This window comes from Microtus pennsylvanicus, chromosome 15 (assembly GCF_037038515.1).
Source record: "Microtus pennsylvanicus isolate mMicPen1 chromosome 15, mMicPen1.hap1, whole genome shotgun sequence".
In the NCBI taxonomy this organism is placed as follows: domain Eukaryota; kingdom Metazoa; phylum Chordata; class Mammalia; order Rodentia; family Cricetidae; genus Microtus; species Microtus pennsylvanicus.
Genome location: NC_134593.1, coordinates 28,972,639 through 28,987,754, shown reverse-complemented (window position 1 = coordinate 28,987,754; position 15,116 = coordinate 28,972,639). Strand labels below are relative to the sequence as shown.

Below are 15,116 nucleotides of genomic sequence, written 5' to 3'. Positions count from 1 at the left end.
GCATCGCCCAACTCTAGGGTCGCAGCGAAGCGCAAAACCCTTCCCGTCGCACAAAGGCCGGGGAAAGGAAGGAAGGTTCTGCGCCGGCGTACTGCGTCTCTCTCCGGCGGAAACGCCCACATCTCCTGCTCGGGGCCAAAGGAATGCAGCGCTACGCCTGCGCCCTGAGGACTTGCGGGACTTTTGTCACACTGGCGGCGGCGGTGACGTAGAGGCTGAGGAGGAGGGCGTGAAGGAGCGACGGAAGCCGAGAGGGACCTGGGGCGGAAGGGGACCCGGGCCAGGCTTGTGTTCGGTTCCTTGGCGGGGCTGGGGTTCCGATGTGGTCCCCGGAGCGGGAGGCCCAAGCCCCGACCGGGGGAGACCCGGCGGGCCTCCTGCCGCCCGAGTGGGAGGAGGATGAGGAGCGCATGTCTTTCCTGTTCTCCGCCTTTAAGAGGAGTCGCGAGGTGAACAGCACCGACTGGGACAGCAAGATGGGCTTCTGGGCACCGTTGGTGCTGAGCCACAGCCGCCGCCAAGGGGTGGTGCGCCTGCGTCTGCGGGATTTGCAGGAGGCCTTCCAGCGGAAGGGCAGTGTCCCGCTGGGTCTGGCTACGGTGCTGCAGGACCTGCTGCGGTGAGGACCGGGGCGTGCGGACCAAGCCGGGGGGCGGCTCCCCAGGGCTGACTTCAGACCTGCTCTTTGACAGCCCGGACTCAGAGTCCAGGGTTTGTTCAATGGGTGGAGGAGGAGGGCGGGGAGGCGGCTCCATGGATGTGTGGAGAAAGAGAAAGAGGGATCGCTGTGAAATGACCCTAGTCATGAATGGTCCGGACGAGAACCATCGTGGCAGCGGTGGCAGCGGCACACTTGGGCTGGGATCCCGAAATGCAGTTATTTCGGCAGCTCCTCAGGATTTGGATTACCTCTGCAGCAGATCTCTGAGATGGGTACTTTGAACTGAGGAAGGAGGGAGTTCTTGTCGGGTTATAGACATCTTGATAAGAGAACTCTGGCACAGGTCACACAACTAGCATGCCCAGGACTGAGACTGGATCAGAGGACAGGGGAGTTTAACTGGGTATCTGGGGCCCCGGAAAGGGCTTTAGGTGGTAAGTGTGTGACAGGCGCAGTGTTCAGGTCATGCTTGAAGAGGTGACATATCTAATAGATGAGCAATACTTCATAGTTTCAGATACTTTCATACTCGAGTCTCTGGCCTTTTCAGTAATCCAAGGCAAGATAATACAGTTATCCTCATTAAAAATAAGAAACCGAGCCCCTCAGAGAGCAAGTAACCTATGCCCAGGTTACACACTGGTCCCTGGTCTTTGGATTCTAAATCATTTGTGTTTCACACTGGATGTATTATTATGCTGGGCCCAGCCTAGCATCATGCCTCTTTCAATGAATACAGAGAAAGTCAGGGCTGTTGTATTTAGCGTAATGCCTTCTCACTAATGGTCACACTTCTTTACTTCTGTTCCCAGTGCCTTTCATTGCCTGACCTTGACCTAAGAAACCTTTCTAAAATTATCCTCTGAGAAAGTGTGCTGTGGAAAAAGTTTTACCTGTTGCCTGAAGTGAAAAGTAGTTGAGTCAATGAGGGACTAAACCAAAATAAGCCCCTTAATACAGGATAGTCATGACCCATGTCCAAATCCAGAGACCTTTAACACCTTGAAACCTCCTGTCCCGGCTGCTGAATCTTGAAGCTTCCTGGTACTTGTCCAGGTTTGCCATCCACACATCAACAGCTTTGCTTGAGGGCTGCACAGTTATGCCTGGGTCCCGGCATTACCTTTTTCTAAGCAGTGGCCCTGCATAGCTGACATGCCATCCGTAAGCCTTTGACCAATTAGCAAATTACAGTGATGGCATTATGTAGGTTGGTTGTTAAATCTTGAGGATCTTTATATAACCCTTAACACAGTGATTACCTGTGCCAAGCATTTAGTAGACTTGGCCCCTGTTGTTACCACTACTAGGAAATATATTTCACTTCCAGCCCGGCTTAGAGACAGTATAAGACCCTGCTGTGTGTAGTTTTGCTTCCCTCCTTAGGTCCAACCTATTGCACAGGGTTTCATTTGATTGTTCCCAGGCCCATAGGTAGAAGGAAACTTCAGCTTGGGCCCAGTGAAGCCTTTTGTGCCTCTATTGTCTTAGTGGGACACTTGCAATTTTGGAGCCAGACGAATTTGGTGTCATCTGGCCGCCTTTACTGTCTTAGATCCTCAGTCTCCTACTTAGTGACACCACCTATTGTGTGAAGTGCTTAGGAGGCTGAACATGGAGTGCAGGTGGCCCTGCTCCAATAAGTGATGACGATGATGATGATGATATGCCTCTGAGGGTAAAGGTCATTGCATTACATGTCCCTACATGCCTTTGTCTCTCTTTCTGTGCAGTCGAGGTGAACTGCAGCGAGAATCAGACTTCATGGCCAGTGTGGACAGCAGCTGGATCTCCTGGGGGGTTGGAGTCTTCCTGCTGAAGCCCCTCAAGTGGACTCTTTCTAACATGCTGGGGGATAACAAAGTTCCAGCCGAGGAGGTGCTCGTGGCTGTGGAGCTGCTTAAGGTGGTCATGCAGAATGGGGGTGGGGAGCTGGGTGGCATCAGGTGTGACAGGGTCACCACAAGCATCCTTAGGAAAATACTGTCTCTTTGCCAAGTAATGGGACTAAGACTGAGTCTGAATGATGTCTTTTGCCATGTACTTTGTCGGGCTATATACTCGTTGGGTTATTTTTACATTTCAAGAGTGAGCTTTGTCTGGAATTGTTGGTAACAGATAGTTGATCACGTCCTGGCAGTTGAGGGAATTAATGAGAAGCTATAGTTTAGGGTGTCCTCTGCCTTCTCCAGTTTACTGCAAGAAATTCCCAGTATTTAATGAATTAAATTAACTGGTGTATTTATGATTGTACTTGTGATTGAACCTTGGCCCTTGAGTGCATTGGGCAAGCGCTCTGCTACCAAGCTCCAGCTTACTGAGCTATAATTTTCTTCCCTCCAATCTCTCTTCTCCGTCTAGCTCACCAGTGACTTGCTTCTCACTGTCCCCACTCTGCCTGGGTGAGGCCAGAGGCACCATCCCTTCCTACCCTGCTGCCCAGTCACCTTCACAGCTACCTTTTCCTCCTAGCCCAGGCCATGTGCTGACTGCAGGACAGATGTGATCTCAGAGCCCTGAGCAGTCACACTTCTCAGCTGCTCCTCGCTAGGAGTTGGGTGGGAACCAGCAGTCACTTTCTAAAGCAGTGTAGTCAGTCTGATCCTGTGCAGTAGAGAAGTGGGCCTAGAGCTCGACAGGGCACAGTAGTGATTCTGCCACCTCCTGTTACTACATGTTTCATTTGGTGACATCTGATTTCAAATATGTGGTGAGTCCTGTTTTCTCACAAGTAATGGTTCATCATGTTGGGTAAAGAAGAAGGTGTTTATAGGGAGGAACATGTAAGGAACATGAATTTTTATTTCTTAAGACTAGACAAAAAAAATCAACCAAAAACAAAACAAAATTTTCTTTTCACTCAGTAGAACATAGGTGTCCTGAAATCCACATTTTGACCTCTTGATGTGTTAGTAAAATATAGAGAATATATTTTTGATCAAACTGAATGCCTTTGACAGTTCCCAGTTCATGTTCAGTTTTTTCCACCCTGTACTGGGATGATGCCCTTTCTTCCAACCTTTCATTGTTCTTTCTGGTTTCCGTGGATTAGCATCTTTTCTGGATCTCCGAGTATGCTTTGGCAGGAGAGCATACCATGCCAGTAACAGTACCATTAGTGGTGTTTGCCTGGCCAAGGTTTCTCTCTCTCTCTCTCTCTCTCTCTCTCTCTCTCTCTCTCTCTCTCTCTCTCTCTCTCTCTCTCTGGCATCTGGGATGAGTTGACTGTAACACTTTCACCTTTGAATCAACTGACTTTGTAACAGTTACATTTACTCTTTGTTACTTTTGAATCAACTGACTTTGTAACAGTTATGTTACTCTTTGTTACTTTTGAATCAAGTGACTTTGTAACAGTTACATTACTCTTTGTTACTTTTGAATCAAGTGACTTTGTAACAGTTACATTACTCTTTGTTACTTTGGGACTTCTAACTGTTCAATTACCACTGTTCTTCACTTTGGCCTCATTGTAATGACTTCAGCATGAATGTCCTTATATGTTGAGCATTAAGACTCAGACAGCTGTACCAAATTTCCTATCTATGGCATAAGCCCAAGTGAGATGAAGAGCAAGTTTCCAGACGCTGGTCTTACCTGGGGAAGGACTATGGGAAGTTGAAGCATTTCTGGTGTGTGTGTGTGTGTGTGTGTGTGTGTGTGTGTGTGTGTGTGTGTGTGTGCGTGTGTGTGCGCGCGCACATGCACGCTGTACATACAGTGTGGCAGGCCATCAGAGGTAAAAGGGAAAAACAAATTTTTCTTATTAACCTTGCTACTCTTTCAATTTTTAAAATAGTATTTAATGTACAAAATTTCCTTTATTATTGGTATGTGTATGTTTGCAGATATGTATCTGTCATGGTGCATATATGGCAATCAGAAGACATCTTTTGAGAGTTGATTCTCTTCTTGCACTTTGTTTTGAAGCAGGATTCTTTTGTTCCTGCTTTACTGTGAAGTCCAAGCTGGCTGACCCATTAGCTTCCAGGCAGTTCTCTGGGAACTGTGTGTGATCAGTTCTGGAAGTGTGTTCATATACCTACTCAATATGGAGTGCTGGGATTGCAGGCGCAGGCCAACAGATCTGGCTTTTCACTTGGGTTCCTGATGTCAAACTCAGGTCATCAAGCTTGGATTCAACCACTTTAACTTGCTGAGTCATCTCTCCAGACCATTGTATTTTCTTGTTAGCACTTACTACTAACTGAAAAGCCTGTATGTTTACTAATTTATTGTCTGGCTGTCCTACTAAAAGGGATTCCACGAACTTCAGGACACTGAAAGATGTCTAGTAAATAGTAATCAGTAAATATTTGTTGAATGAATGTATATACATACATATATATATGTATGTATGTATGTATACACATTCATTCCATTGTTTTTCTAGAAATAGAATGGCTCCATAGCTTGTTTCTCTTTCCACTTTAATGTGTTGGGAGTATCTTTCTGGGTCCTACGCAATCTAGTTCATTCTTTTTGACAGCTGTACAGTAATCTGTATCCCTGCCACTATGTGTCACTGGTTGTCCCGTAAGTGGACTTTAAGTTATTACAGTTTCTCTTGTTTTCCATCTTTACTAGGCTTGTGCATATACATTTGTGTGGTTTTTTTTGTAAGTCCATGGGAAAGATAGTTTATTACAGTCATATGTGCATTACAACATTTGTGTAGTTTTGTTCCTTTCATATTCTTAACAAAAATAATTGCCCCGTTAGGGGCTGGAGAAACAGCCCAGTTGGTTAAGTGTGGACCTGAGTTTGGATTCATAGTATGCACATAAAAAGCCGTGTGCAAAGACTAGCACTTAGAATGCCAGTGCTGGGGAGCAGAGATGGGAGGTCCCTGGGGCCTGCTGGCCAGCCAGTCTAGCAGAATTATACACCTGTCTTGAAAATATAAGGTGGAGAGTGATTGTGGAATATACCTATGTTACCTCTGGGCTCCACATACATTCCACACACATACTTACATACATAGGCACACACATGTGAACACATTAACACACATACAAAATTATTACCTGATATTTTGTGGTGTTGAGACAGGTTTTCACAATGTTGTCTAAGTTGGTCTCAGTTTGTGGCAATCCTACCTCAGCTTCTTAAGTGCTGGAATCACAGGCGTGAGCCCTTACAGCACCGTTACTTTTCAGGAGTTGTACTAATTTTACTTTAATCAATACTGTCTTAAGGGGACTGGAGAGATGGCTCAGTGGTTAAGAGCACCGTTTGCTCTTCCAGAGGACCCAGGTTCAATTGCCAGCACCCTCATGTCAGCTCACAACTGTCTGTAACTCCAGCTTCTGGGGATTTGATACCCTCACATAGACATACATGCAGGCAAAACACCAATGAACATAAAATAAAAATAGAGTGTGTTGTGTATGCTCGCACACATGTGCACATGTAGTGCCAGAGGAGGACGTCGGGGGCCCTGTTACTCTCTGCCTTATTCCCTTGAGACAGGGTCTCTCACTGAACCTGTTCTTGCCTGGAATCCAGCAGACCCCAGTGATCCTTCTGTCTCTGCCCTGCACAGCACTGGGGTTACAGATGTTGGTTCTAGTCTGCTTTCTCTGTAAGTGCAAAGGGTCAAACTCAGGTCCTCATGCTTGAGCAGCAAACACTCTTACCCACTAAGCCATCTTCCCACCCCCAAAGATAGAAATATTACTTCTTAGATTGTTGCTTAATTTTTATTTATGATGTCCTTAAAACAAACAAAAACATTTGTTTTTGTGTGCGTGAATCTGTGTGCATGTGTATGGATGTGCTCATTGTGGGACACATGGAAGTCAGGGGACAACTTGCAGGAGTCACTTCTCCCTCCACCATATGGCACTGGAGGTTGAACTCCTGTGGGCAGGCTTGGCAGCAAATGCCTTTACCTGCCGAGACACCTCGCCAACTGTCATGACGTCTTTTACAGAAGTTTTCAAATGTCTGCAGTGAGAACATCCAGTTTCCTTTGAAATACTAATTGCTGGTCTTGCTTAGGGATACATCTTATGCCTCAAGCATAACCAAAAATTGATTCTCTCTCTTTGCTACTAGGGATTGAACTTGGGGCTCATGTGTACTAAGCAAGTGCTATACCAATGTACTATACTTCTAGCTTCTTTTTTATTTTAAGTACTTTACACTTTTACTTTTTTCCATTTCAATTTCTGTTCTTGGGTATTTGTGTACATGTGACGAGGGAAACCCTTGTTTTCCCTAGCCAGTCAGCCAGCCTGCCAGTTTTCCCCACCCCTTTTTACTAATGCTGTGTACTGAGTCTTGTGTGTACCGTCACACTGCTCTTAAGTATTCTCGATAGGAATGGCTGCTAATTCGGGGCGGGGCAGTCAGGTCTGACTATAGTCTCTGTCTTGCTAGACTCCTGTGCACTGTCTTGGATGTGATTGACTGCTTGCTTCTTGATTCCTTCCCCTGGATTTGTTCACAGTGAACTGTGGGTTCTCCTTGGTACCCCCAAACAGTCGTCTGGGTCTCTTGTGGGTGACTTCACTGTTTCAGCATTGGTCTTCCTTTCTGCTGCCTTCCCTTGAATCCCCTTGTGTTCTCTCACTCACACTTGGATCTTGACTGCCCTCTGTGTGCTGGGGACTTGAGGGCTCTCCTTGCTCTTCTGCAGTCTCCTTTGAACTTCAGACTTGTACATCTGATGTCTGGCTTGTCCAAAGTGGAACTTTGGTGTTTGAGATAGGCTTCTCCTGCATTCTTCTATATGAGTCATCCCAGCCATAGCCAAGTCCCCTTTCTCCATTAGTTTTTGTTCAGACACCTGGGGCTGCTGCTTTTATCCTCTAAGTTTTTCTGGGATCTAGCCCATCTCTCTGTTTCCTAAGTGTTCTCCTCTTCAGAGAGGTAGTTTGTCTCTTCTTGCATAAATGGCCTCCTGGTTTCTAATCCTAACTCTTCAGTCCATCCTTTCCAGCTGTTTGCTGACTCTCTGACAGCCTAGCCATGCAGTTCCTCCAACAATTGCTCATCCTCTGCAAGACAAAGAACAGGAGGTGAGATGTTCATTTTATACAATATTGAAGTGCTTCTCTTCTTGTGCCCCCCCAGGGAAACACACACACACACATGTACACATGAGAACTCACACTTCTGTGCCCGGGATTGCCTGTTGTTTTTAGACACCTCTCTCCACCTCTTTCCCTTAGTAATGATTGACCCTTCAACATTGTGATCAATGGCCCTTTGTTTTGCTTCTAAGAACCCTCTGAGGGACAGTGGCGTTGTGTCTTGGCCCTTCTGTTTCTTAATCTTCTCATTGGTGCAGCCTGCCTATTCCTGCTGTCTATCACATGCTCTTCCTCCTGACTCTTATCCAGGCATAATAACATTCACTCTGCACTTTTGTCTGTGGAGATCCAGGACAGAAAAGGGACTAAGCATCATCTACTCAGTTCATGTGCAAGAAGCTGAGGATCTGTGAGACTGGCAGCTGCAGGGTCATGGGTTAAGTTGAAAGTAAAGTTTGGCTCTAGATCATGGCCAGTTCCACTCCACCTCCTCTGCCTTACTCCTCCTGTGAGGAGCCTCAGGCCAGGCAGATGCAACAATGCGCAGCCCAGGTGGACATGCCAACATGGAGCTGCCACTTTGTATGTCTTGTTTTATACAGTCACCCACTCTCCCAAAGTTTAAGAAGTATACAAATCCTTGTGTGTGTGTGTGTGTGTGTGTGTGTGTGTGTGTGCACACCATGGTGTGCCTGTAGGGGTCAGAAGACAATCTGTGGAACTCAGTTCTCCGCTCCACCTTGTGATTCCCAGTTGTCAGCCTTGGTGTCAAGTGCCCTTACCCGCTCAGCCTCTCACTGGCCCCACCTTATTTTTTGAGACAGTCTTTCACTGAATGCAGAGCTCACTGTCTGGCTAAGCTGGCTAGCCAGTGAGCTGTGGGTTTCTGCCTGTCTTGGCCACAGTGATAGGGTTACAGGCATGTGCTGCCATGCCTGGGTGCTGGGCATCCAAACTCCAGTCTTTGTGCTTGCCCAAAGGCTGCTCTTTTATGCTGCCACTGGGTACCGGTTCAGTACTCTCAGGCCTTTCCTGTGGGCGCATGGCCTTGAAGCTCAGGGTCAAGGCTCTTGTGTCCTGAGTTGGTAACCAGGACTTTGAATCTCTATGCCTTTCCTGCAGGAAAAGGCTGAGGAGGTGTATCGCCTATACCAGAACTCACCCCTCTCCTCCCATCCTGTGGTGGCCCTGTCAGAGCTGAGTACTCTGTGTGCCAATTCCTGCCCAGACGAGAGGACCTTCTATCTGGTGCTGCTGCAGCTGCAGAAGGAGAAAAGAGTCACGGTCTTGGAACAGAATGGAGAGAAGGTGTGGAAGCATGCCTCTTTGTAGGTGTGTGCCTGCATGAATGAATGTGCATGTTTGTGTGTGCATGGACTCACAGGGACTGAGTCTGCTCTCATATGCCCACCCCAGGCCTGGTTGTGAATTTCTCAGCGTGTGTGGTAGAGACAGTATTAATTTGTCCCTTCCCCCTAGATTGTGAAGTTTGCCAGGGGGCCACACGCCAAAGTGTCTCCTGTGAATGATGTGGATGTTGGGGTCTACCAGCTGATGCAGAGTGAACAGCTTCTCTCTCGAAAGGTTGAGTCTTTATCCCAAGAATCTGAAAGGTAATCTCCTTTCTTACCTAGCTGCCATGGAGCCCCAGCATGGGTGGGTCTCTTCAAAAGACAAAAAACAAAAAAACACTTGGACTATATCTCCATTTGTAGAGTGCTTATCTAGATGCATGAAGTCATGGGTTTGTCCCCAGATCTGCAAAAAAAAAAAAAAAAAAAAAACTACGTATTAATTACACACGCGCTAGGTACTCCACGTGGAAAACAGAAAATAAAGGAGAAAAACGGCCTCTTGTCCCTCCCGTGATAACAGCTGCTAACATCTTATTTATGTTCTTCTGAAGCCTGGTGTTGTCCACAGGTGGGGAGATAGTAAGGTGGGTCCACGCCTTCACAGGGCCTTTTTAAGGATCTCTTGCTCCTTCCTTGGGGTGCTTCTGCAAGAGTCCACTTCCCTGAATGGAAGACTAGCACACTGAATTAGAGTTCTTTACTCTGTATCTCAGAGAAATAGAGGAGCGTTGGGAGACTCAGAGACATGGCCAAAGGCTTTAATGTGAAGGGCTCAATCCCATGTCTTAGAGTGGAAAGATGTGTATAATTCTCTCACCTTCAGGACAAGATCACCTTGCCTTGCCACGTACAGCTGCTCAAGCCTCTGTTGAGACCCACTTCCAGAAACTGGCAGTGGGTAGCTGGCCCTCACTGTGGCTGTGGGCTTTAGGGAGTTACTGACCTCAGTCTGAAGCTACTTTCACTAAGTGCTCTCAATCATACTCAGAGACCCTGCCCCTGTACAGCCTTCTTCACCTGTCCTTCATTCCTCAGGTACAAAGAGGAAGCCCGCCGGGCATGCCGAGCTGGAAAGAAGCAGTTGGTAGGTTCTCTTCCCCTGCAGCCTAGGAGTGACATCCACAACTGTCAGATACAGGGGCCCAGCAGTTCAGAGAGCAGCCTGACTGGGGTTCAGGGAGCAGCATCTGCAGGTTCTCAGAAACCACAGCTTAATTTATAGGGAGAAGGCTGGGATGCTCTCGTGGTTTGAGCAGGGCAGTCTTGCTTATGCCCTGTGGCCTATCATGTCCTGCTCTGATCTGTTTCCATACCCGCCAGGCACTGAGGTCTCTCAAGGCCAAGCAGAGGACAGAGAAACGCATTGAGGCCCTGCACGCCAAGCTGGACACTGTTCAAGGCATCCTGGATCGCATCTATGCCTCCCAGACGGACCAGATGGTAGCCACGCCCCTCCGTGCCCTGTGGTCCCAGGCTCCCACACTGCATCTCCCTCCCTTGTGGCCTACTGTTTAAATGAGTCCTGGGTTCTTCCAGGGTGTGGCTGGGTTCCCTTCCCTATTGGGAAGTATAGCTTCTCTGGGTGTAAAGTGAATTAATTCATTTGCCTTGGGTGGCCAAAGAAAGCCTGAAGTTAGCTTTGGAGATGAAATATAGTTGTCTGTATTTTGGCAAGTGTTGCACAGGTAACTTGATCTTCTCTTTAGGTTTTTAATGCATACCAAGCTGGTGTGGGAGCCTTGAAACTCTCGATGAAGGATGTCACAGTGGAGAAGGCAGAGAGCCTTGTGGATCAGATCCAGGAGGTACAGGGGCCTGGGAGAGTCCATGAGAGTTGTAGCAAACATGGTAGAGACGTGCTGCGGGCCAGTTTTCCAGACTTGACTCAGCCTTGTGCCTGAGAGGAACTGTTTTTTGATTGTCAGGTCTCTGTAACTAACCCTGAACATTTTCCTTAAAGGCTTCGAGCTGCCCAGAGCCAGCATTCCCTTCAGAGTTTTGTGTTTGTGTCTTACAGCTGTGTGACACGCAGGATGAAGTTTCTCAAACCCTGGCTGGTGGGGTAACTAATGGTTTAGGTGAGTTGGCAAGGACACTCCCCCCTCCTTTCTGAGAGACCTCACTTCTTGGGCCAGAACAGGTCTGATCATGAGCTTGGTCCTCTCTGGGGCTCACCTGCAGTGGTGGTTGGTGGGAGTTAAGGTGACCTCTCAGACAGCTGTCCGTATTGGCAGAGTGTCTGACTGGCAGTCCTTTCCCAGGGCAAAGGGAAGCAGGTCCAGGTTCCTGGGCTCAGTGAACTATACCCATCTGACAGTCCAGCTCTCCCTATAGAGAAAGAATATCTGCCCGAGGGGACCCTTTCCCTCATGAGTCATGTGACTGCAACCTGCAGAGGGCCTGCTGGGCACATCGGTTCATCCCTTTCTTTCCTGGGGTTGACATGGCATCTCTCTCCCAGATTTCGACAGTGAGGAACTGGAGAAGGAGTTGGACATCCTCCTTCAGGACACCACCAAAGAACCTTTGGACCTGCCTGACAACCCCCATGAGACGCTTTATACCAACAGTGTGCCTAAGCCTAGGATCTTGGATGCTGAACTTGAAGCTGAACTTGAGAAACTGTCCTTATCAGAAGGAGGTAAGGAGCAGCTTCCCATAGACCCTGGACATGTGACTCTGGCTGACAGAGGAGCCAGGCACACAACAGATAGGTTCCATCTCAAGAACTTGGTTTGCCTGCATTCCAAAGCCCTGCTGGGGGGTGGGGGGGTGGTTATGTACATTGAGATCCAGTTACTTAAACTTTGGGACACTTTGGTCATAGGCCTTCCTATTGAATATTGTCATTTCTTTTCACAGGTTTGGTCCCAAGCAGTAAATCTCCAAAAAGGCAATTGGAACCGACTCTCTAAAGCCATTGCAGGAACTCAAGTGAAGGACCCTCATGTCACAGAGGGACAGCCTTGTGTGTGTACATAGTTATTTAATGAGAAACACTGAGAAGTTGTTGAAAGAGGAGGAAAGAACCACTTGGATCTCTCTGGAGGGTACCACTCATGACAAGACAGGTACAGCTCCTGGAAGCCATGCTGTGAAGGTGTGCTCCAAGCTGATGTCATGGACCTACCTTCTCGTCTCTATAGTGCCACAGTTTATCCAGTTCTGTGTGTGACCGTCGTCTCTGATAGCCTGCAGTTCTTGCCATTGGCTCCGTTAGGTTTGTCTTCACCCACCAGCTTCGTTGCAGCCAGTGAAGGTGAAAGGTTTGCAGCTTTTTCCATCAAAGCCATCCCTGTCTTCCACTCCTAAGGTTTTTAAAACAAAGTTTGTTATCTGCAATGCCAGTTAAACTGCTCCCCTGTCCTCTGCTTTATTGGAATTAAGAATGAGAGTCAAACAAGTTTTACTCAGAGAGACCTAACAGCTGAGTGTCTGGAGAAACATTGTCCACAAGATGTTTCTCTACCTGTTTTGTCAAATTCTCTGAATGGTTCAGGGTCATGGCAGTTGCAGGGGTGGCTTATTGTCATTCAGCGCCACAACCTCTTCCATCTTAGGCAGAAGCAGATCTGCTGATGGGGGTGAGGAAGGGGTTAATCTGAGCAGGAGAAACACGAGTCAACTACAGGCCTCACGGTGTAAAAGAAGCTAAGTTTTTGCTTTGGCCCCATCATAAATTATGTGTGTTTTCTGGAGCAAGCCACATGGTGCCACATTCCCTGTTTCTTGAGCCTGACACTCACTGTTAGGATCTGGAAAGCGTCTCACCATGTATCCACCACTCAGGGCAGGGGCCTGAGCCAGGATGTGCAATAGGAGGAGGTGGCCCTGGCCTGCTGCATCTGTATGGGCTGCCCTCTGCTCTGCCCTGTGCCTGCCTCCCGTGGGTGCATCTTCTCTCCATGAACTGTGGGGCAGGCAGGAGAGGGTAGGTCTGAATGTCGAGGTGGCAGCGTGGAGAGGAAAAATGACAGCCACACTGCCAATCTGCCGTCCGGGACGATGTCTGCCTGGATCTCTTTGCACTGCCCCTCCTGCTTGCGGTGGCACAAAGCAGAGGGGAGGACTTTGCTTCCGACCAGGAGCACGAATCACTGTTCAACGAGTCTCTCCCTCCCACTCAGCTTTGGCAAACGGAAATATTGGGGGTGAAGAAAAACAATCACTATTTTTTCTTTTTTAATCTGGTAAATAACTATTAAAAGAGAAAACCACCAGGTTTTGTTGTTGTCTGTTCTTTAGGTTGTGTCAATTTTTTTTTTTAAAGCTAGGTCTCATGTAGCTGAGACCGTCCTTGAGTTTTATCCTCCAGCTTCCCCTAAGAGCTGGGACCACAGCTGTGTAGCCGTACACACCAGACTATGTCATTGTGTTAGTGCTTGTTCCTTCCCGTCTCTCAGAGTCACACACATATCCACACTTAGGCGCTGTTCATCCGGGGCCTCTGGAAAATGTGGAGGAGCTGAATAACAGGCCCTGAGCTGCAGGGAGTCCTGCCTGCCTGAGAGAACTCTCCCTCCAGCCCTGAGCCATATACTGCGATGTTTCCCAGGCCCTGTTCTCCACACCGAGATCGACCCTGCCCATGTGGTGGCTCCACACTAGTCCAGCGCCTCTGGTTCTTGGCCTGTGCTGTGCATGCTGTCCGCTGTGCCTGTGGAGGAAGGAGGCTTTGAGGCCGAGTGCAGTCTGCAACAGGCCAGGTCTGCTGCGCACTGGGCCTGCAGCTCCGGCTGTGTGGGCAGGCGAGCCAGCCGGAAAAAGGTGTAAGGAGCATCAGCCCAGGAGGCCTCAGGGCCAGTTGGGCACCCACCATTTGTTGTGTGAAACTGTCTCAGGAGAACCTGCAACCCCACAGTGGGTCTGGATGGCTGGCTCTGATGGACAAGGGATGCAGAGGGGAGGGTGGAGCAGCCCTTTACCTGGTTTTGTGTTGCTGTCTGAGCGACTAAGCAGTCCTCACCCAGCTCCTCCCGCAGGAAGGCCGGAGCACTAAGACAGTTTATCTCCACTCTGCTCAGAGTGCTGCTGTCTCTCCTCATTCTCTCTCTCTCTCTCTCTCGCTCTCTCGCTCTCTCGCTCTCTCGCTCTCGCTCTCTCTTTTTTAACCCTGCTCCTGGGCTGTGGCACCTACCCACCCTGTGCCCGGGAGACCACTTCCAACATCCAGTGGACTTAGTCCTCAGTCTGGTGGTCTTGGGCTTAGCAAGGCCTGCCAGGCTTTTGTCTCCCTCCTGGACTGTAGTAGAAATAGCCAACTTCAGCCAGAGTGTCCCACTGCAGGGACAGACCCTACCCAAAGAGGAACCTTGGCCCTCACCTTCACTCCAGCATGGTGAAACTAGAGCGAGACAAGTTACTAGTTGTGTGGCACTGGCCAGTTAGTCTTCTGTGTACTTTAGCCTTGTAACCGTGTGAGTGGGTATGTGCATGAGTATGGGTGCCCATTGAGGTCAGAAACATTTGATCCCCTGAAACTGGAGTTAGAGCTAGTTGTGAAGCCGCCTGACATGGGTACTGGGAACTGAACTCAGGTCCTCTGCGAGAGCGGTACACACTTCTAACTGCCGAGCCATCCCTCAGCTCCTGCTTTAGTCTCTACATCTGCAGAGTAGACATCAGAAACACCAACCACCACCTAGCATTGTGTCCAGGAGATGAAATAAATGAAGCAGGGTACAGGGAGTTGGGTACTGGGAAAAGGAGTTCAGTATGTGAGCTCACACAGTCTGTGACTGGCCTCACATCAGAGATCCTCCTACCTACTTCCTAAGTGTTGGAATTACACCACACACTGTTTGCTCTGGTCCTTTAAGAAGGTCTAGAACTCAGGCTAGGCTGGGGCAGTGGTCTCCTAGAAACTGAGGGACAACAGAAAAACCGCCTGGGATTTTGATGACACCCACAGAGGATATTCAGGTAGAAAGGGGAAGGGTGGACTCTTCATTGGCTTCTCCCTTTGGCCCTTCTGTCTTTCCCAGCCCTTCCTTTCCTACTCTTACTCTTTCCCTACAGCCTTCCTTATCTCTGCTGTTGTATTCTGAATGTGAAGTGACC

The 15,116-nt window shown here is 48.5% G+C and overlaps 1 protein-coding gene across 2 annotated transcripts; it reads left to right on the top strand.

The window, feature by feature from the left end:
* The first annotated feature begins 210 nt into the window (after positions 1 to 210).
* Chmp7 (charged multivesicular body protein 7) lies at positions 211 to 13,276 on the top strand. 2 transcript variants are annotated; one of them, XM_075950087.1, is made up of 10 exons: positions 211 to 619; positions 2,395 to 2,566; positions 8,824 to 9,009; positions 9,181 to 9,314; positions 10,092 to 10,140; positions 10,377 to 10,496; positions 10,763 to 10,861; positions 11,074 to 11,134; positions 11,518 to 11,697; positions 11,919 to 13,276. In XM_075950087.1, the coding sequence occupies exons 1-10, from the start codon at positions 321 to 323 to the stop codon at positions 11,969 to 11,971; spliced, it is 1,353 nt and encodes a 450-aa protein (XP_075806202.1). In that variant the 5' UTR covers positions 211 to 320; the 3' UTR covers positions 11,972 to 13,276. The 2 variants fall into 2 exon arrangements, with proteins under 2 accessions (XP_075806202.1, XP_075806203.1); XM_075950088.1 differs by lacking the exon at positions 11,074 to 11,134 and having other exon boundaries at positions 241 to 619; positions 11,919 to 12,184.
* Positions 13,277 to 15,116: the final 1,840 nt, after the last annotated feature.